The sequence below is a fragment of the Hipposideros armiger genome, unplaced genomic scaffold (assembly GCF_001890085.2).
Source record: "Hipposideros armiger isolate ML-2016 unplaced genomic scaffold, ASM189008v1 scaffold_294, whole genome shotgun sequence".
NCBI classification, from domain to species: domain Eukaryota; kingdom Metazoa; phylum Chordata; class Mammalia; order Chiroptera; family Hipposideridae; genus Hipposideros; species Hipposideros armiger.
The window spans coordinates 250,708-273,542 of NW_017731644.1; the positions used below are offsets into that span (position 1 = coordinate 250,708).

The 22,835-nt window shown below is 36.0% G+C and overlaps 1 protein-coding gene across 1 annotated transcript in view; it reads left to right on the forward strand.

Annotated features, from left to right (window-relative positions):
• The window catches only part of HAUS6 (HAUS augmin like complex subunit 6), a 42,495-nt gene that overhangs the window by 14,267 nt on the left and 5,393 nt on the right, over positions 1-22,835 (forward strand). Inside the window, exons 7-17 of the mRNA XM_019659068.1 lie at positions 294-359; positions 1,138-1,186; positions 3,048-3,218; positions 4,658-4,851; positions 5,482-5,608; positions 6,090-6,189; positions 11,298-11,379; positions 16,880-16,946; positions 17,251-17,439; positions 19,269-19,404; positions 20,648-21,694. Coding sequence (XP_019514613.1) covers positions 294-359; positions 1,138-1,186; positions 3,048-3,218; positions 4,658-4,851; positions 5,482-5,608; positions 6,090-6,189; positions 11,298-11,379; positions 16,880-16,946; positions 17,251-17,439; positions 19,269-19,404; positions 20,648-21,694 — 2,228 coding nt within the window. The remainder of the gene's footprint in view (positions 1-293; positions 360-1,137; positions 1,187-3,047; positions 3,219-4,657; positions 4,852-5,481; positions 5,609-6,089; positions 6,190-11,297; positions 11,380-16,879; positions 16,947-17,250; positions 17,440-19,268; positions 19,405-20,647; positions 21,695-22,835) is intronic.

Genomic DNA, 22,835 nt, shown 5'->3' on the forward strand with positions numbered 1-22,835 from the left:
AACCGGGGCCCTCTGGCATTCCAAGCCAGTTCTTAACCATCGCGCCACTCGGCCGGCCCGGAAGGCAACTACTTTTGTGATGAAACTCAAGATAATGGCCCAAGTTAGGCTAATGTAAGTGTTCTGAGCACGCTTAAGGTAGGCCTGGCTAACCTGTGATATTTGGTAGGTTAGGTGTATTAAATGCATTTTCAACTTAAGATATTTTCAACTTGGGGTAGGTTTATAAGGATGTAACCCCTTGTAAGTCGAGGAGCATCTGTATAGTTGTCATTTTGTGTATTTTCTTGCAGATTGTTAATTAAACAAGTACGACATTTGAGATCAGAATATATAGGACATCGAAACCAAATAAAAAAGTAAGTAACTTCTAGAGCTGAAAGTTGCCTTACATATTAGTTTAGCTTCTGCATTTTGCAGGTAAGGAAATGGAGAGTCCCAGCAACATTATAAATAATATATCAATAGTTAGATGATAAGTATAGAATATAATTCTGATTCCTAGTCTAGTTCTTCTAATAAATTATTGTTTTGAGCTAGAATTTTATTTTATTTTATTTATTCTTTTAAAGATTTTATTGGGGAATTGGGGGAGGGGAACAGTGCTGGAGAATTGGGGGAAGGGGAACAGACAAGTTGCTGTCATTTTGTTCTTCAATCTAGTTGTGGAGGACGTTGCTTCACTGGTCCATGTAGGTATTATTGTTGCGCTCTTCCCGGGTGAGGCAGATTGGTCGCTGGCCTCTGGACGGCCGCTCATGGCGGCTCTTGGCAGCTCACACCGGCTGGCAGCCACACACAGTAGCTTATGGCAGCCCACTGCAGCAGGGTCTGCAGCCTAAATCGCTGGTGACTCACCGCAGCCCAGCTGCAGGTCGAGCTGTTGTTCACCATCTTAGCTGTAGAGGGTAGTGTCACTGGCCCCCATGTGGGATCCGAACTGGGGCCCTGCTTCTCAGAGCTGGCGTCCTGAGCCAGCTCTTAACCAATGCGCCACTCGGCCAGCCCTATTTTTGTTTTTTAATTGGAATGGTTGTTAGAGGGTGGGTTTGCAGATCAACTAGCTTTTTGGATGGTAAATGACTATGTGATTTTTATTTTTTAAATGATTAATGAGATTATTTAATTTTTAACTAGAATGGAACCTTATGATGACCAAAGTAATATACAAGAGAAAGTTCAAAAGGTGAGACAACTTTTGAAGGGAGAAATGTCATCTTACTTTTATAATATGCAATGTTTGCTCTTTGATTACTTAATTGGACAGTAATTTCTTTTTGTAGCACTGTTCCTTTTTTTAAAAAACTCATTATAAGTGATATATGTAAAGGCATCAATAGGGTACCTCTAAAATGTTTGAATATGATGGAAAAATTAGCTTATAATATATGACTAAATACATACAAAGGCAGTTTTAAATATGGTTAATTTAAAGTCTTTCATGCCAGCAAGAAAAGTTCAGCTTGATTGTAACTTAATAGTATTAATTTATGTAAATAAAATACATTAACTGAAGGGAGGCGGTAAGTATGGAAGAAAAATAAGAAGTTACTGGAGTCTGGCTTGGTAGTAGAGAGGAATCTGGCTGACATAAATGGTCTGAGGCTTTGATGTGGGATTAGGAGTATTTTCTTAGGCCTTCTTTGTGTTTAGATGACATCTCAGGCTCTTTGTTCTGATTCTGTGATCACCAAGCCGGTCTGGGTATTAATATGGCTTCCCAGGCACTTTGCCACTGGAAGAGGTGAGTGCTATCCTCAGGAAATAACTGTTCATTCATTCAGTGAATATTTAATAATCACCTGCCATGTGCTAGGTATTTTTCTAGGTATTAGAGCCACAGCAGTGAAGAAACATGGCAAAATCACAGAGCTTCCAGTTTAGTGAATGTGAATATGCCTATTAATAAATGCAGTAAATTTGATTGTAAATTTAATCGGTTGGTATGAAACCTATTAAAGTTTTCATAGCAATCTCTCCTGAGTTTGGTTAGTGTTGTTCAGTTTCAACTTTGAGCCATTGGCAACGTAAAATTTCTAGACTTGAAAATTATGAGAACCAGATCCTGGATCTTTATAAGGTCACTAAAAAATGCTATCCTGTGAGCCCTCTAGACTGTCTGCCAGTGAATCTTCCTTTGGGAACAACTTTACCTTGCACCATGGGAAGACAGACACCAACATGGGTATTATTATCATATTTCCCCACCTCCCTCGCACTTTTGTAAATTCTGCTGAGGCATAACATTCAAAAAAGTGCAAAAATCATAAATCTATATATACCTAGACAAAATTTCAAAGTGACACATTCCTGTAACCAGCGGTCCAGTGTAAGGAACAGAATGTCACCAGCATCTCTGAAGCCTTGAACCTCCTTTCATTCACAAGCATTTCCATCAGAGTAAACAGTATCCTCACTTCCACACTAAAGATGAGTTTTGCCTGCTCTTGAACTATTTATATAAATTGGAATATCTAGAATATATTCTTTTGTGTTTGACTTTTTTCACTCATGCTGTTTTATCCATGCTGTTGTGTGTATAGTTGTGTTCCTTCTCATTGCTGTGTAGCATTCTATTCTATGAATATAGTGCAATATTCTTTTTACTCTAGGCAGACCTTTGGGTTGGCTACAGTTTTTGGTGCTTTTAAAGAAGCATGGATTTTCACATTTTAATTTTTTAAAATTTGAATGACTCTTAAAACTCATGTGTAGTGTTATTTTTTCTCCCTGAAAAAATCACTAGATTGCTGGCATGTCAGAATACAGGAAATACTAATTGCATCTTGGTGTAGTATAAGGTTTCTTATATTTGTTTTGAAAATCATAGTGGGCTAGATTCTCCGGAGAAATTCTTTAGCTTCAAAGCTCCTTTGAAAGTACTGTCAGTGCTTTTAGACTATTAAAATGCCGAGTTTATTTTCTCACCAGAAGCCATTCCAGGAATACTTCATTTATTCTTGGGAGTGAGCATATAGTTGTTTTACATTTCTTTATGTACAGATTATGTATAGACTTTAATATTTTGTTTGTCTCTGTTTTCAAAGGTTCGGTCTTTGTGGGCTTCAGTGAATGAAACTCTCACGTTTTTGGAAAATGAGAGAGAAGTTGTTAGTTCAGTCCTTAGTCTTGTTAACGGATATACTTTAGATGGAACTAATGTTACTATCAATGTTCCAGGGCTGTTACTCGACAAAATTGAGAAACAAATATGTCAGGTAAGCATTTGATATTAAGGAAACTTTTGAGAAAACTCTCTTCAGTAATTATATATTATATATTGTTTTTCTTACAAGGTTTTTCTACTGTTTTCAGAATTTAGTTTTGTGAGTATATCTAGTAAAACTTTCATAAAGAGAGGGGCACTGTTAAGGGTGTATATATTTATATCCATCAACTTTTAATAATTGTTTGTACCTCGTATGGTATTACATATATAGTTTAGAGAGTAGAAGTTACTTAGAAAGATATATGGTACTTAGTTCTTTATAAATTCTCAAGTAAAGCAATAATGACTTCCCTATTGCTAAACGTCTTTGTAAAAAGACTCTATCCTCTCTGGTTTCTCTTTCATCTTGATGCTGTTACATAGTTTAAAGTCTTTTCTTCCTTTCTTCTTTCTTTCTTCAGTGTGTCTGCTCTTCTGTGGTTTTTCAGACTGCTGCTCTCAGTTTTTCCACTGGTTCATTTTCTGTGTCTGACTTTTAAATGAAAGTTCCCATCGTTCCTTTAATACCCCCTTTGCTTTCCCACATTACAAATTCATTTGTATTTTCTTACCCAATTTCATGGCTTTATTAGCCTCCTATACAATAATATTCTCAAATTGGTATTTCCAGTCTCCCTTCTTCAACCCAGACTACATCAAATTATTTTCATTTGCTTATGGGATGTTTCCTTATAGCCTATCCTTTTTTTCTTAGTAAACTTATCATTTATTAAGCATCTACTATAAGCCAGGTATTGATTATAGTATAGGAGATACAAAGGTAAAATATTGTTGTGACCCTGAAGAGCTTTCACTTCAATAGGTAACATGACAGGCACTTCAGATTCAGAGTACATAAAAATCAGGATCTGTAAACTCAGATTCCTGTAGGCACTAGGGAGTAATGTATATAAATGAAGTACACTAATAGTGTGGAACAATAGGGATAAAGTAGAAAGTGATTGGGGTCTTTGGAAAAATAGTAATTTTTATGTGAAATTTATGATTGTGAAAATATTGGCAACTAATTCAAATGATTTTAAAACACTGGAACTGTGCAGGCCATATAAACATGTTTAAGATTAGATTCAGCCTTTGGGGGCAAACAATTTTGCAACTGTTGTTAAAACATGAATTCATAATCTTTCTCTAAGCCTACTCTTTCTCCTCAATCTTTATTTTGCTTTTCATTTATTTACATTTCTTTTATTCTAGTTTTCAACTTTTTGCATACTATAAAAATGTAGCATAGCATGTTAATTCTTCCCCAATAGTTTTCTTTCGACCAGTTATTTACATAGTTTTATTTTGGGGTAGACATTTGACTTTTTTCACTCTTCTTTTAGGTAACCTTTTTATATAATATTAAAAAACCACAAATATACTTATGTAGCAGTTTTATTATGTTAAAAACCTATAGTTCACCAGTTTTTTTTTCTGAATCCTTAGTTGCACATAGGAAATGTTTATGAGGCTGGAAAATTGAACCTGTTAACAGTTATTCAGTTATTAAATGAAGCCTTGAAAGTAATGAAATATGAACATTGTCAGGCTGACCAAGCAAGACTGACAATAGACCTTCGCTTCCTTGAAAAAGAGGCCAAATTTCAGGGAGAAAGATTATCGGATCTGATGCATATGAGGTACCTGAGTAAGATGCTGTTATTTGATTGGGGGGAGGAGTAGGATGGTTTTGATAATTTCTCAGCACAACTCTTGTGTAGTTAACAACTCTTCAGCTTTGGCAAACAAGTGTGAACATTTTACTAGTACTCAAAAATCTTATGTCATCAACTCCCAGAGAGACACATGAATTATAAAGAAAAATTAAGGTAGTTTTCTTTTTGTTTGGAATATATTATTTGCCATTAGTGTAATTATTTATGAAATAATTTAAGCTTTTCTGTAGCTTTTCTTTTGTGGGGTCTACTATTAAAACTAGGACTCAGAAAAGTTTTTTAGTTGAGCAGAGTGACTGGGAGGGATGGGCTGCCTTTAGGAATGCATAGAGAGTGGGAGTAAAATTTCTGCTTGAGTTTAAAACCAGGAAAAAAACTATTTTAAAGATAAATGGAGAAATAGATGTATGATTGCTTTCTCTTAAAAGATAAAAAGGTATTTTAAGTTCTGAGTGTTCATTGTGAGAGTTTATTCAATTTATATGTACTGTGTTGGTTGAACTTTCAGTTATATTTCTTTTTATACAAATGATTCTTAAATTTTATTCAGTATATATTCATGTTTTGAATAAAGTTATCTTTATGCTATTATAGGCATAAATTAAAAGAAGATATTACAACTGTAAGACATTCAATTGTTGAGAAACAAGGAGAATGGCATAAAAAGTGGCAAGAATTTCTTGGTCTGTCTCCTTTCAGTCTAATTCAAGGTTGGACTCCAGTAAGTAATGTTGACTTGCCTTTCAGAGAGTAGTTTAATGTAGGCAATCTCTTGATTTATCACGTTATCAATGACCTACAAATGCTATGTGTGTGTATGTTTGTCATCCTTTCACCTGAGCCTAAAGTTCAAATGTTTGGTTTCTGTAATTCTTCTACACATATTAAAATATCCGTCAAACTACTGTTACGATTTGTAGTTATTTCTTTTAGATATAGAGTATTGTATTAAAAAGAAAATGAGATATTCCTTTTGATGTTTGGTACTATTACATATGAGGCACAGTTGGAGGCCAAAGTAGTTTCCTCGTTGCTAATATGGTACTCCATGTTTTAAAAATAATTATAGGATGATTTATATGCGTAGTGATTCTGTCTTTGTTAGAGGGGAAAATCACCCATTCAGAGATATACTTAGTATTGTTATTGTTGGTAGTGCGTAAAATGTGTATGTTTCAAAATTATGCACTCTGTGTTTTAAGGTGGATCTTTTGCCACCTATGTCTCCCCTTTCGTTTGATCCTGCCTCAGAAGAAGCATATTCAAGAAGTATTCTTTTGCAGTATCCTGCTTCACTTCCAGGTTGGTTATGTTTTTCTCTTTTAAACTTCCCTCATCAATATTCCTCACTATGATAATTGTTTCTTTATATTCTTGTTTTTTAACCCCCAATTATTTTTTAATGTGGTGAAATGCACATCGTTTCACTCATTGCAAAGTATACAACTCACTGGCATTTAGTAAGTTCACAGAGTTGAGCAACCATTATCACTATCTAGTTCCAGAGTATTTTCATTACCTCAAAAGGAAACACTGTACCCATTCCGTACCCATTAAAAGTCACTCCCCTTTTCCACCTCCCCCAGTCTCTGACAGCCAGTAATGTACTTCATGTCACTATGGATTTGACTATTCTGGATGTTTCGTGTAAATGGAGTCATATTCTATGATGAGGCTTTTTGTGTCTGGCTTCTTCCGTTTCACTTGTACAGTTTTTTACTTTGCACAGTGTTTTCAAGGTTCATCCAAGGTGTAACATGTATCATTACTTTTTATGAATATGTTCTAGTGTATGGCTGAGCCATATTTTGTTTCTCTATTTGTCCTTTGATGGATGTTTGGGTTGTTTCCACTATTACTAGTAATAGTGCTATACACATACGTTTACAAGTTTTTGTGTAGAAACCCACAATTTTTTTAACATGAAAGAATAGTACAGTTATTACCTGAATACTCACATACTACCGGTTTCAACAATTAACATTTGCTGTATTTTTTTTTTTTAGCTGAGCCATCCTGCCACCTGTTGGCAGCTCAGCTCTGGCCGGGAATCGAACTCCTGTTGCTCAGAGCTCGCACTCTTTTTTTTTTTTTTTTAAAGATTTTTATTGGGTAATTGGGGGGATGGGAACAGTGCTGGGGAATTAGGGGAAGGGGAACAGACAAGTTGCTGTCGTTTTGTTCTTCAGTCTAGTTGTGGAGGACGCTGCTTCACTGGCCCAAGTTGGCACCATCATTGCGCTCTTCGCGGGCGAGGCAGATCAGTCGCCGGCTTCTGGACGGCCGTTCACTGCGGCTGCTGGCCGCTCACGCTGGCTGCTGGCTACATACGGTAGCCCCTGGCAACCCACTGCCACAGGGACTGCAGCCTATGCCGTCGCCAGCAACTCATGGCAGCCCAGCTCCAGTTTGAGCTGTTGTTCAGCATCTTAGCTGTAGAGGGCAGTGTCACTGGCCCTCATATGTGGGATCCGAACCGGGGCCCTCTGGCATCCCAAGCGAGTTCTTAACCATCACACCACTCGGCTGGCCCAGAGCTCACAGTCTTGAGTGAGCTCTTAACGAACTGAGCCACTTGGCCGGCCCTTGCTGTATTTCTTTTAATTGTATATGTTTGTATTTTTACTAAAATAAATTCTAGGCACTGTAATATTTCACTGTTTCAGCATGCATTCCCATAAAAATGACATTTTCCTATATAATTACCATATTGATATCACACCTAAAAAATTAACAATAATTCTGTCTTATTAAGCTTCAACTATCATACCAATATCATACCTAAAAATTAATTTCTCTACAATATCTAATATCCACTTCATATTCAATTTTCCCAATAGCCCCATACTGTGTACAAGAAATTGTTATTGGTTTCAGTAAATGTAAGATGAATAGGTGGAGGAATAAATGAATAAAAAAATGTATGACTTATAAAGCCAGTATAGAACAAGTAATAAGTTTAGGCAGGCCATGGCAGGACTTAGGAAGAAAAGGATGAATGAACACAGCCTGGATAGGTGATGAGTTTGGGAGTCAGGTATATGTGGGAAGGACAGTGGTTGGGAAAGATCATAGAACAGGAAAGGCTCAGAGCAGGTGCCAGCAGAAGAGTAGAGCATTTGACTGCATAGTTTGTTGAATGAAAAAGACCTTCAGTAGAGCATTACTTATGATGTAGAATTACTTTGATTGCTCTTGGCACTCGTATATGGTTGGCATTGTGTTCTCACTTCAGCTTGGAAAGGTCCTTTGCATTCTTGTCAGATCCCTGTGAAACCGTGAAATTGTCCTTATGTCCATTCAGATTTCTGTCTGCCTTGAAAATGGGGCATACTTGTGTCTGCTTAAGAAGTCCAGTTGGAAGTCACTTTTTAGAGGTGTTTGAACAGTTCTCTGGAGGTAACCTCTTTCCACACTGTATAATTTGTACCCTTGGGATTCCTTTTATTTCCCAAGGGTAGAGCCTTGGTCTGAGCTGAGGGGCAGCAACATTATTTTCTACTTTTTGTAGTAAAACAACTTTTTCCCTCCTGCATCTTACATGTTACGTCTTACTTAAAGTATTATAATTTTCTCTTAAATTGTTTTTTAAAATTATATTTCAGAATATAAAAAATGCAGAGAATAATATAAATACTTGCTTACTGAACACTTTTGACAAATCTTTGCGATATTTACTTTAGGTTTTTTATTTATTTATTTTTTTGTTAACTGATTTGTTTATTAAATTATTTTTTATGCTTTAGATTTTTTTAAAGTACATATGTAGTTAACCATTGGGTATTTGCCTTTCCGTGACCCCATTCTTCCTGCATTTGCTGAGGTAACCACTATCCTGAATCTTATGTCTATTTTGATATATGTTTATAAAAATTTTACTTTATATGTATGGGTCTAATAATACACAGTATTGTTCTGCTATTCTAAAGTTAATGAATAAAATGTCTCTTATCCCCCAAAATGTCCTTTGTAAATGTTTATTTTTGAACCAGGATCCAACTAGGGTTCACTCATAGCATTGGGTTGTTTTGTCCTCTTATTGACTTTTATTCTAGAATAATGCCTCTACCCCCCTCTTTTTTAATGACATTGATAGAAATTGTTTTTAACAATTGTGTGTTTAGATTTACCAGTGCATTTACTGATTTTTTTTTTTTTTTTGGTCAATATTACTTTTCTACTTTTTCCTTTTGAGGAGTATATCTGGAAGTGTATCCTTTACTTATTTTAGTGGTGGACCCTGAAGAGTAGTCTTTAGCCTTTGAGGGAAAACGTCTTTATTTTCCCTTAATCCTAAATGATAGTTTGACAAATATAGGATTCTAGATGGCACTTATTTTCCCTTAGGACTTTGCTATAATCTCATTGCTTTTTGCCTTCTATGTTTCTCAGACATTTGCTGTTGATCCATTTAACTGTTATTCATTTGTAGGTATGATAGATTGCTTTAAAAATTTTTATTTATTTTTGTATTATGCAGGTTCATTGAAGTGTGTCTTAATGTAGATTTGTCTTTATTTAGCCTCTTGGGACTTGTGCGCACTTATTTAATGTGAAGGCTCATATCTTTGTTCAGTCCTGGAAACTTAGTCACTAATATCTCTTCTAATATTGTCCCTCTCATTCTTTGGACCTTTTCATTTTGTAATTTCTGTTGTTGGGACTTCTAATTCTCTCCTTCATCTCTTAACTTCTCATTCATATTTATAACCTGCATTCTGGGTATTTTTCTTGGATCTCTCTTATGGCTCACTAATTATCTTTTAAGTTATATTTAATTTCCTTTGGATCTGTCCATTATTTAGTTTTCATGAATGTGCTTTTCATTTGCCTCTTTTTCAAAACTGCTTTTTCTTCATGGTGTCTTCTTTCATTATGGCTCCTATTGTTTCTTTTTTGCTGATCATTTAAAATGCACTGATTTTTATCTTTGTCAGTTTTTCTAATATCTCTATGTTTTATCTACTTCTGCTCCTGTATACTCTGCCTGCTAATTTTTATGGTGGTTTGGTTCCTCTTAAAATATTTGACTATGATCTCACCGTCAGTGAGTCTCCCCACCCCTGGAGGATTCACGTGGCTCTTAATTGTAGAAAGGTCTCTCTCTCTACACAGTGGCCGGGGGTCCCGGGTGTTTCCCTTGAGTGAGGCCAATTATCGTCTTTGGTTTGGGATTCCTACAACAAGTAGTCAGTATAAATTTGGATTTCACACCTTTTTAAAAAAATTTAATTTAATTTTATTATTAGTTTCAGGTGTACAAAACAATATAATGATTAGACATTTACATCCTCACAAAGTGATAACCCCTGCTACCCCTCTAACATTATACAGAGCTGTATGTTTCTTACATACCAGAACAAATGTGCATCAACTGTGCCTGCCACCATCAGATAGTATTTATAGTCGTGTATAATCATTTTAGTTTATGGTTGTCTAATAAGTTTGGAAGAGTTGTGTTTGTGCTCATTTTTGGAATGTTTTATAAATCTCAGTAATTCCATTATAATTACTAGCTGCAAAAGCACAGGGTATTGAAAATGTTATAAGGTGGCATACTATTATGAAGGTTTGAAAGGAAAACTTTGTATAGTATGCATTGCCTTCTTATATAGTAACACTTTGGACACATGTTTAAATAGTCTTTCAAAAGCTAACATGTTGAAAGAAGAGGAGCTCCTGGAATATCAAATCCTCTATAATCTAGCCATGGCTTTCCTCATCGGTTTTGTTTCCTACCATGTTTCCCCTAGATATACCCTCTGCTTCCGCGTATCAGATTTGTACCTTATTCTGTCAGTACTTTCTTGCCTCCTTCACATTCCCTAATCTGGACCAGATGCCTTTCTGCCTCCTTGCATTCTGTGCATACTTCTATCCTAATCCTATAGCAGTGTATGTAATTATCTACTCATCAAAAGACTTTTCTGCACTAACTCCTTGAAGGCAGGTCTCCATATTTTCTTTCTTCCTCTCATTGTTGGTACAGTAGAGACACAATTTTCAATATGTTGAAGAATAAGTACATAAGTTGACGGATATCATAGATGCTGGCTGAGCTGAAGTATGCGAAGAACTTGTAACTTCTTGGCTTTGCTGGTTTATTTGGTAATTGCGTGATTTGTGTACTTGAGCATGAAGCATGGCCATGTAATGTGGAGAAATATGGGCTGGCCTTTTTGGAAACTTAGTATGAGCTATCAATCTTTTTAGAAAAGCCTATTAATATTCTCTATCACTGTCCTGCCTGTCACTTTTCACTTAACAATTGTATCATTGTCTTTTCCTATTAGCATTCATATTATTCTGATTTTTCTGTTCTCTTTAGAAGTTGTAATATTTCAAGAGACCCCCAAATGTTAGAAGGTAAAAACATTATTAGAGAGTAATTAATTTTCCTATTCCTTTAGATACATCTAAGCAACATAGTCAGGAAAACGTTTGCAGAGGAGTCAGTGATGTACTAGGAGCTGAATATGATCCGGCCAACAGGTAAAACAAATTTGATTTTCATATTGAATTTTTTCACCTATATTAATTTTAGTTTCATCTTCAGCCAGTTTCCAAGCGTCTCTACTGTGGGGTAGTCCATAGTTTTCTTCTTTTAACCAGAGAGTATTTTTTCACTGCGAGTCTACATTTTCTGGAAGATTCAACATTTCTGATGCATGGGCATATTATTTTTCTTCTTTTTTATATCCAAATGCTGGGATTCTTGGGGATCATATTATTCTTGAAGAAAAAAACATATGGAAATTATCTAATGCAATTTTGGGAATTTTTGTGTTTGTGAACTTTTTTGAAACCGCTTGTAGCTAATGACTAATTCCAAGAGATCATCTACTCTGGTAGTCCTCAGTCTGTATTCTGTAGTGCCCTCTGGTTCTGTGAAGGAATCTAATTTAGCTTGTAGGCAGTCCAACCTTTCCCACTTTAACCTGAGCAGCTTGCTCGTTTTATCTGTGTTACATGTTGAGATTTTTATATGCTGCTTGATAAAAAGAGTTCCATGCTTTAAAAACAAGGGGGGGGGGTGGGCTTCTAATTAAATCAAATGCTAAAATTTAACGTATGGGAAAGCTGAACCTACTTAGTTTGTCGTAACTGCCTTCAGGAGTATTATTTTCTTTATTGCCTGTTTTCTCTGTTTTCCTATTTTGGCCCTTAAAACAGATATCAGATTATATAAGCAAAAATCTCTAAATGTGTGTAATCCATTTGGGGAATATATTTGTTTTTTATTGAAATTAAGCATTATTAAGTAGCAATCAAATAGAGTCATACTAAACAGATTTCTTTATTGTTTTTTTTTTCCTGATTACACTTTGCCCCAACTAGGTATCTTTCAGTCCAACTGCCCCATGTAAATGAGGCACAGGTTTGCGAACAAATTCTTAAGGCCAATTCTAAAGGAAAATTCTAAATTTTAAATGAATTGAGGTCTTCTATATTCTGTATACTCTTAATAAGTTGAAACACCATAACAAGGGTCAAACTTACAGAGTAGTCTCCTGCTTATCGGACGTGGAGTCAGCCATGTTCTGAAACTATTAAGTAGAAAATTCCAGAAATAAACAATTTATAAGTTTTAAATTGTGTGCCATTTTGAGTAGCATGATGAAATCTTGGCCTGTCCTGCTCTGTCCTGCCCAGAACGTGAATCATCCCTTCACACTGTATACCCTGCCCAGCGATTAGTAGCTGTTGTGGGTATCTGATTAACTGTCATGGTATCACAGTGCTTGCATTCAAGTGACTCTTATTTTACTTAATAATGGCTCCAAAGTGCAATAATAGTGATGTTGGCAATTTGGATATGCCAAAGAGACGCTGTAAAGTGTTTCCTTTAATTGGAAAGGTATGCATATAATATACCTGTATAAAAAACAGTATAAATATGGTCGTTTGGTAATGTCCATGGTTTCAGGCATCCACTGGGGGTCTTGGAACTTTCCTCCCGTGGATAAAGCGGGGACACTACTATATGTGAAATTGAGCTTTTGGTAGTTTTCCTCTGCAGTAATTTTCTGGTTTACAGGAGGTCAGGACTACTTGTGGAAGGATTCTATTTTTATTTTTAGCTCTGGATGTAATGTTGATTTTCTGAGTACCTAAAGAAATGTAATGAAGTCTTCTGTGAAGATCTGATATTGAAGAAATAGTAAAGTTATTGGACTTGTGTATTTTACCCCCTTATTACAATTGTTCTTAAAGTATGCTAGCAGGGAATAGTTGGTGCTTCTCAGTTATAATTATGTTTTTGGTTTGTCTTCCCATGACAGAGCAAATTGAATATTTTGATTAAAGGCTCTCACTGCACTAAAGATTTATGGAGTTAGTAGATTAGTTTATAAATCACATTATATTTATGAACTCTACTGAACCTCAAGATTCTTTCTTGAAGTAGAATTTTGTACTAAGATGTATGCGTACTATCAGAAGTATACAGACACAGCCCCTAAGAATTTAATTCAAGTGAATTCTCTTAATATGGGAAAAAGAAATTGTATTAAATATATTGATTTCCACATTTGTCCTCTCCCAGGCACCCGGGTCTTATAATTGTCTTTTGACAATTACCTTTAATTTACAGATTGGGATTTTTTTTTTTTTTTTAGCTGAGCCATCCTGCTACCTGTTGGCAGCTCAGCGGCTGCTCAGCTCGGGCTGGACTTGAACCTCTGTTGCTCAGAGCTCAAACTCTTGAGCGAGCTCTTAACCAACTGAGCCACTCGGCCGGCCCTCTACAGATTGAGATTTTGAAGGGAAGGATTTTGGTGATGAGGGATAAATGCTTAATGGGATATGAAAGATTTTTTTTTTTTTAAAGATTTTTATTGGGGAATTTGGGGGGATGGGAACAGTGCTGGAGAATTGGAACAGACAAGTTGCTGTCGTTTTTGTTCTTCAGTCTAGTTGTGGAGGACATTGCTTCACTGGCCCAAGTTGGCACCATCATTGCGCTCTTCCCGGGCAAGGCAGATCAGTCGCCGGCTTCTGGACAGCCGCTCACTGCGGCTGCTGGCCGCTCATGCTGGCTGCTGGCTACACACAGTAGCCCATGGCAACCCACTGCAGCAGGGGCTGCAGCCTCCACCGTTCGCCGGCGACTCACAGCTGCCCAGCTCCAGGTTGAGCTGTTGTTTAGCATCTTAGCTGTAGAGAGCAGTGTCACTGGCCCTCATATGTGGGATCGGAACCGGGGCCCTCTGTCGTCCCAAGCCAGTTCTCAACCATTGCGCCACTCGGCCGGCCTGATATGAAAGATTATTACTGCTTGATAGCAGAAGACAAGTGAAGAGCTGAGTTACTGGGATGTGGAAATAAATTTGTTGCTCCAAATTCTTTACTGTAAAAGGTATTTTGTAATAAAATACTTCATTAGTAATGTGTGATGTGGGTAGACTGTACTTAAGAAAATAATACCTTTTGTTTGCATGTAGTTCAGCTATTGTACTAAATATTTTATTTGTATTGGCATCATCTTATTATTCAATGTAGTTAACTGGGAAATTCATATGTGGGTATGATCAATACAACCATTCAATATAAAAAAATGGAAAGAATGTCATTTTTAGAGTAAGTGAGTTATTAGCCCTTTGACATGCAGTTGTCATTCACAGGTACTAAAATATAAGTACTGTTCTCCATAAATCTCATGGCTAGTTTTGGTAAAGTGAGGTGTTGGAGGCTTTGCCATACTTAAAACCAGGATTCAGTGATCGATGATGCCTTTGCTGTGCACTGCGGACACTACCTTTCTTTGCAATGGTTTCTGGAAAGGAGGGTTCCATGATGTTTCTAGGGGTGGTGATACGTTCTTTTTAGACTTTTAACCTCTATAGTTTCTCCTTTACTGCATTTCAAAGATAGGGCAGTCTGATTTTGCATGCCTATCAACGAAACATCCTTAGTCTTAGAAATTTAATTCCAATATTATATCTTTCTCTTTTTATAATTATATTTATTATTTCTGTTAATTGTAGATATGTTGTGACAACAGCAAATAAAATGAAAAATTTTTAGCTAAAGTTTCTAACAAATTTGTTGTCAGGTTATTCAAGTTTTTTTTTTTTTCCCCACATTTTTTTTAGGTGTTCTTTACAATCACAAATTTAATGGGTTGTTGGAAAAGTCATGACACATTTTTGCAATGAAAAACAGAAAAAATAAGTCATGACTTTTCCGACAACCCAATAGTTCTAGTCAAAGCATGAATATTGTCTTATATAAGACTTTATATAATCTTATATAGTATTATAAAATACAAAATTTTCTAAATATTAACATAGTATAAGTGCAGTTATTTTTTTTACTGTGTATGTATATTTACTTAACATATGACCAATTATCACTTAGAATGGCTTTTTAACATTTTATTTATTTTTACATTTGATTTTTCCTCAAAGTTTTTACTACTATAAAAAGTGTCACTTTTTTTCTTTCCTTAGGATCAATTCCTACAATGGGATCAACATTTTTTCTTTTGACCTGTTACAGGATTGACCTGTTACCTGTACTAGGATTTCATGGGCCTCAGTTTTGGTATGGCGAGTAGGTAGAGAGTAAAGACTGAGCCAGGGCTGCTTTCAAGTTGTTTTGGATTGAGATGTTAGTAGTGCTAATTGCATGTTGCCAATTCAGCAGTGAGAGAGAAGGCATAGAGTAGATTGCCATTTTTCTCTATGATGAGGCTCTGCAGGAATGAATCAAATGGAAAAATTTGGTGGCATCTATAGAACCTCATACTCAAGTGACATTTACTCATTGATGATCAAACTGTCAATCAGTTACAGATATGTATTGCACTACCAAGTACCTACCAGGCACTGTGTTAGCCTCTTGGAATAGCCTTTAGAAAGACATGGTCCTTGTCTTCAAGGAGCTCACCATCTCGTGATGGCACCTTAGCGACCTTGGTTCGTAGATTGCTGGCACTGTTTTGGAGGCCTTCTGATTCTTTTAATGTTATGTTTTTGCATAAATTAAGATAAAATTGCAGTAGATAATGAATCTTTTGCCTTTGATATCTAGATTTTATCCTATTGAGGTAAAGATGCCGCTTGAGTAATTTCAGTGATTTTTGAATTTTTTGGAAGGTAGATGATGGTTCCAAGAAGGGCATATTTGAAAAAGTTTTAAAACGCGTATTTGCTGTTTTATACAATATCTGCAGGCCTGTTACTTTTATACTTCTGGTTATGAATGGAAAGCAAAGCACTGACCTGGCTGATAGTGAAGGTGGTCTTTGGTAATCCTGCCTTTTATGATACCTAGGATAGGAAAGCTTTTGGCTAGGAGCAGACCCAATCCATGATTGAATTTGAAAGGTCTTTCATGATGAAGATAAATTGGTTCAAGTTATCATTGCTTTGAAGGCTTTAAAAATTCAATAACTTATTTTGTAATTATAGTGAAAAGATGCATAACGTATTTATGTTTATTTAAAGGGGCTAGAGAATCTAAGCAATTAAGGAATACTATATAGAATGCAGCAAACTGAAATTGAATAACCTTATGACTTTATTGTAATTGTAATGTATTTGCTATAGAGCAAAATATAGCATAAGAGATACTGATTTTGGACATTAAAAGGATCTTGAAAGAAAGTCTCTGCTACAATGAACTGTGATCTGAAGCCTGAGGACATTGTAATAATGTGGTTCTAATTAACTGAATTTGTTCTTACCCTACACTCAAGTTTTGAGTGTTCATCAAGTCATTTACTACCATGTAAAAAATGCTTTCAACTTAAAATATATAGCAGGTAAGACAAATATTCATAATTTGGGCGGCTGATACACAAATTGGGCTGAAATATAGCTCTAATTGTCACCATACCTCCCTAGAATAAACTGCCTTTTGATGACCGGGACGAATTGAGAGAAATCGTAACGGACAGATACGGGGCAGACAGTTTCTTCAGAATATTCAAAGTGAATGGGATTCTTTCCCACTTGTAACTTGGGTTTGTTATCTTTTTTCCTTTTAGTTCTGCTGCTTTCTCGTTGCAGCCAGTGTCATCATCAGTTGGAGACAGTGTTACACTATTTGAACAGGTATGTTTTAAAACAATTTTTAATTCTGATGATACTAACTTATGATGAAATATTATTTTTATTGATTTCCCAATTAAATTTCTATTTTCAAATTTCCCAGTATTTGCACATTATGTATCATTTCTAGTTACACATTTGCTATTGCTTCTAAATGGGAATACTGGAATTATTTAATTGTGCCAGTGAACATGTAATTTCACAATAATGTTAATAAACTTTTATAGGTTCATGATAACTCAAGAACCTCTCATGAAGATCAGGCACGATTATTAAGGTTTTAACATTATATGTCTGTCTTTTTCAGGACACAAAGAGGAGAACACCTAGACAGAAAAATGAAACAATTTCTAAGAAAACGCCAGAATTTGAAGTGGAATACTTTCCTTCATCAAATATTGCAAAGAATAAAGAGAGTAGTAGTACATTTGCAGGGTCTCTGCCAGTTAAAAAAAGTGATCCATTCCAAAAAGAGCAAGATCATCTGGCAGAAGAGGTAAGAAAAAGACTGTAACAAGTATACTGAAATATCTATTATTTTCTCTATAGTGTTGTGATTATAAGTGAAGTACAGTTAATTATTGATTTACTGTGGGTAATTTGGGAAAGGAGATCACAGATAATAAAATCATGGTTAAAGCAAAAAAGTAGAAATCGATTTTATATAAACTTTAGTTAATAACTATTATAGCAATGATTTAGAACTCATATTCCATCTTATAAATGTCCAAAAGTATAAAAATAATACATGTATGATATTTTTGGAATTAACCATTACATCATTTGTTGGATAAGTACACCCAGTGATTATACGCTATTAAAATACTCCGTGAATGTTGTCTGTTGCTTAGCTGAGTTTCCTCTTATTTTGAATATTAGAATAAAAACGCAATATCGTATTATCACTGAGCGAAGGTTTTTGTCCTTCTGCTTTCTAAATATTTCAGAAGTGATTAAGTGCATCATTGTTCATGATTTTGGTTTTCCTAACCAGCCCTGTTTCTTAATGCTATTCTACTTTTTATTGGCAAATGACCACATAATACTACCCATGCTCAGTAGTATTACAGAACTTAGTTTACACAAATTAAATGCTCAAGACACTCTCTAATGTTATTTTTATTACAGTTTCCCCACAACATCCCTTAGCATTGTTTGAATTTGGATAAGCAGCCAGAGAATAAATCAGCTATTTTATATTCCTGAGAGACTGAAAGAAAAACTTGGTTTAGTGCATATTGATTCAGGTATTAGAGTTCCCTCCTTTATCTCGATTCTGAACAAAGTAAATGAATATTGTCCAAATAAGAGAGCTGGATGTTAGTCATTTTCTTGTTTGTGACACAAGGAAAGGAAGTTGGTTCACTTTCATGGTCTCTAAATATTTTTTAATCTCTGATGTTCTATTATTACTCTTTGTTGTTTGATTTACTCTACACTAAAGAAAAAATGGTCAGTCTTTTTTTCTTTCCTTATCTGGAAGGAAAGTAACATTTTCTTGGTTAAAAGAGTTTATAGTAGCAGTGGAATGGGATGGAATGGACAAGGAGAGTCCTAAAATCTCATAAAGCTTTGAAAATAAAGTGAAATTAATCTTCCTTAATACTGTTATGACGACGAGTATGTAGTGTTAGAATTCTAAGAAGCCCTCTATTTTCATGGGGAGATTAAGTGTGAGTCATATGGATTATGGTTGTGGGAAGTTTATATTTTAGGGATTTTGGGGGGCAAGATTTTAATTTGCATGTTTTTTGTTTTTTTCTGGTTTTATTCAGTTAATATAGAGTGCCATTTTCATTTTGTATACTTTGTTTTCTCTGTTTTAGAATGTATCTGTCCCTTGTTCACTAATGTGTATCTGATAATGAGGTTTCTGGCAAAGAAGTATATTGTCTGAATGTTTTATAGATAGAAATGTTACTGTGCAAATGGATTATAATTGAGAAAGTTTTCTTTAAAACTAGCCAATTTAGCAGGTAGAGAGTTCTCCAGCTCAAAGATGTGGCTGACAGTAGTTTAGGTCACTGTGTAGTCAGAACTTCCTCTAAATCTTCCCTATTATCACGATTCTTACCTTTTTTCTCCTTTATAATGGGACATCCTTTAAGATAGGGAGGAAACGGTTTTGTGTTTGATTTCACATTATAGGATTGTGCCTAGACAGTGTGTAGGGAATGTCTGGGAGCTACATTCTCGAGTTTAATTTTGTGCCCTCTTTTATGGGAATGGCTGCTGACTGTGACGTGCTCTCTGTTATTATTAGGGCTTTTGTTGCTTTCTACCAATGGGCTTAATTTTTGCTTTACTGTCTCTTTTCTGTTTTAGGTTGCAAGGACAGTTTTATCTGATTCACTACAGCCCTTCATGGGAGAAGAAGTAAAATTAGAGGACCTGATTGATTCTCTAGTTTCTAATCCATTCCTAACAAGGAGCCAAATTCCCCGAACTCCAGAAAACTTGAGTAAGTTAATGCTTTCCATCACTTATTTCCTTGCTTAGATATTACTGCTATTAGAACCATGGTCTGACAAAACTCACTGTAAAACTCTTTTATATTACGAAGTTTAGTGGCAATGGCTCTTTGTTGGTTTTGATGTAAGGGGCTTTTATTCAAGTATTAAATGTGGGCATTCTTTCTTACATGAAAGTCCCCTTCAGCAGTATTATTTTGCCCTGATACTGTACAATTTTGCTTCTGTTGTTTTACTTGGCTTTTTCTTGGAAAATATTTTAGTTGATCACTTTTAAAAAACGCGTTGCATCCACATGTGGTCGGTGATCAACATTTATAGTGTATAGAGGCTGTGTTCTACCAGTCAGCAACCAGCAGCACCAGCCCCAAGCTGGGCTGAGATCCTTTCTACCTCTTCTAAGTCAGAATGCTTAGTGCTTTTTCCTTATAATGTATAGTTTGCGTAGACACAGTTCTGATATTGTCCTTATGCTGGCACATCATCTTGGTTAGTGGTTAAATTCAATTTCCATTTTGTTGCTAGAAATGACATATTTAAAGTTAGATGATTCGATTCACATTGAACTTAGCCACAGCCTGATGGTGGTCAGTAAACTCCAGCCTACCTGGTCTGCCCTGTGTGGTTTTTTTTTTTTTTTAGCTGAGCCATCCTGCTACCTGTTGGCAGCTAAGCGGCTGCTCAGCTCGGGCTGGACTCGAACTGCTGTTGCTCAGAGCTCAAACTCTTGAGCGAGCTCTTAACCAACTGAGCCACTCGGCCGGCCCCCCTGTGTGTTTTTGAATACAGTTGTATTGAACACAACCTCGTTCATTTGTCAGCATATTATTTATGGCTGCTTTCATGCTAATTGTCGCAGAGTTGAGTAGTTGTGACAGGCTGGATGGCCTGCAAAGTCTAAAATATTAATACTGTCTGGCCTTTTACAGAAAAAGTTAGCTGAACCCTGGCCTAAAAGTATCTTTTTAAAAATGAAATTTGCATATGCTGTGTGGAAGTATATGTACATTTCAGAACAGCTTTTGTTACTTGTGTGTGATCAGTTGGAGATGGAGTTCTTTGATGTTGTTGGGCTTTGGTGTATTGTGGAGCCTTGTCAGCCAGCCAGCCTATCTCTGGAACATATACTCAGTCAGGAGCTGTATCTTGAGCACTGGAAATGAAATGTTTAATTGCATACTGTGTTTGGGAATATTAGTAAATTGTGTTTTCTCCCCCCTTCATTTAATTTAGTAAGTGATATTAGGAGCTCATGGAGAAAAGCTATTGAAATGGAAGATAACAGAAGTACAGAAGCAATTCAGATGGATACTGAACATAGAGAAGTGTTGCCAGAATCCTTATCTGTGTTGCATAATCAAAGAGAATTTAGCATGGCCAGTTTTTTCTCAACAACCACTGAATCTGATTATAGCCATTCTCATTTGCCTGAACAGAAAGTTGTTTCAGATTGCCTCAAGTGTGTGCCTCAGACACATGTGATGACCAGTCACATAAGTGAACCAACAACACAAAATCAGTCAGATTTGTTGAATAAGAAAATAATCTGCAAGCAAGATTTGGAGTGTACTGCTTTACATAACAAGCTTTTAGAAACTAGCCAAATAGAGACGCTCTCCCCTGCTGTAAGCAGTAGGAGAGATGTGATAGGTAGTAGCAACGGTAAGGATATTAAAATATCAGACTCCTTGCAGACTTCTTACAAAGAACCTTCCATGCATAAAAGTATGTTATGGAACTCTTTTCAAATAACAAGTGGACTTAGTTCCAGCAGTTTTAAGGATATTGATTTTGGCATATTACATGAAACTCTTCCAGAAGAACTTGGTCACTTAAGTCTTAATAGCTCCAGTAGTACAGAGTCCAATTTTAAACTGGAACCAAATACTCCTATGCACAGTGGCATTTTTACAGAAGATGTGGGAGAAAGACAGACTACTCCAAAGTCAGACTTCAGGTTACAGGCTCTTTGCAGTAGATATGAGGCTCTGAAAAAATCTCTGTCCAAGAAAATGGAAGAAACATACCTCTCTAATTCTGAAACCCCTGAAGGACACAAACCAGAATTGAGCCCTACTCTACAAAACATGCAAACAGGTGATATGCTTAACTTGTTGGACACTGATGATTTGCCCATTGACTGTACAAAGCCATCTTTACGCATGTCCCTTGATGAAAGAAAACGGTCTCTTTCACCACTAATTAAGTTTTCTCCAGTGGAACAAAGATTGAGGACCCCAATACCATGTAGTGTTGGAGAACTTCTACCTAATTTAAAAGGTAAGATTAAATAGGTCTGTGTATGTTGACCTGCTGAAGTTTTATCTCAACTTCTCATAAAATTAGTACGCAGTGAATGCTATATGATCTCTGTTAACATGACAAAATAGGCTCCTGATACTTTCAATTAGGATGAGAAGAGTGAACGCATCATTTTGATAGGTACTTTGCAAAATCTCTAGTGTGTATGTAGTTTACAGTTGGTATGGGAAAGGGTTGGAAAACAAAACCAAAAACCCGAAACCTATTGCTTTTGTAATACAAACTACTGAAAGTAAATTTCATCAGAATCTTCTTGGCTAGTGGAGGATGGTTCTAAAAACATTGAGAAACACTATGTTAAATATCATTTTTGTAATAATGTAACATCTGTGATATGCTTTGAAAAATTTGGTGGGGGGTGGGGTGACAAGTTAGGTCAATGTATTAGTTTCCTTGGGCTGTTGTAACAAAGTACCACAAGCTGGGTGGCTTAAAACAACAAATTTATTGTCTCTGGAGACAATAAGTTCTGGAGGCTAGAAACCAGCATCAGGGTTTTGGCAGAACCGTTTCCTCTGACACCACCACAGGAAGATCCTTCTTGCCTCTTCTAGCTTCTGATAATCCCAGGTGTTCTTTGGCTTGGGGCAGCATTACTGTTCTCTGCCTCCATCTTCACATGGCGTTATCCCCTTGAGTGTCTATGCACCTTTTCATAAGGACACCAGTCATGTAGATGAAGGGCCCACTCTTCTACAGAGTGACCTCACTTTTACTGATTATATCTGCAATGACCCTATTTCCAGTGAGGCCACATTCTGAGGTCCTGGGGTTAAAACTTCAATGTGTCTTTTTTTGGGGGACACACTTCAACCCATTAACAGTTAATTTTAATAACTACTGAATTATTGAAACTGGATGATAGATACATTGGGTTAAGTGATAATTCTCTTCACTTCTGTATGTTTGAACATTTTCATGATAAAGAGTTAAAAAAACCCTGCTCTTAAAGCATGTTAGAACAGATACAGATTTGGTGATATTCATTACGTGTCATTCTGATTTGCCCATGATAATTAAACACTGGTATATTAAAAAGTATTCTAAGGGATGTATTCATATTCTCTGGAGAATATCTGGAGACTACCTCAGTGAGAAT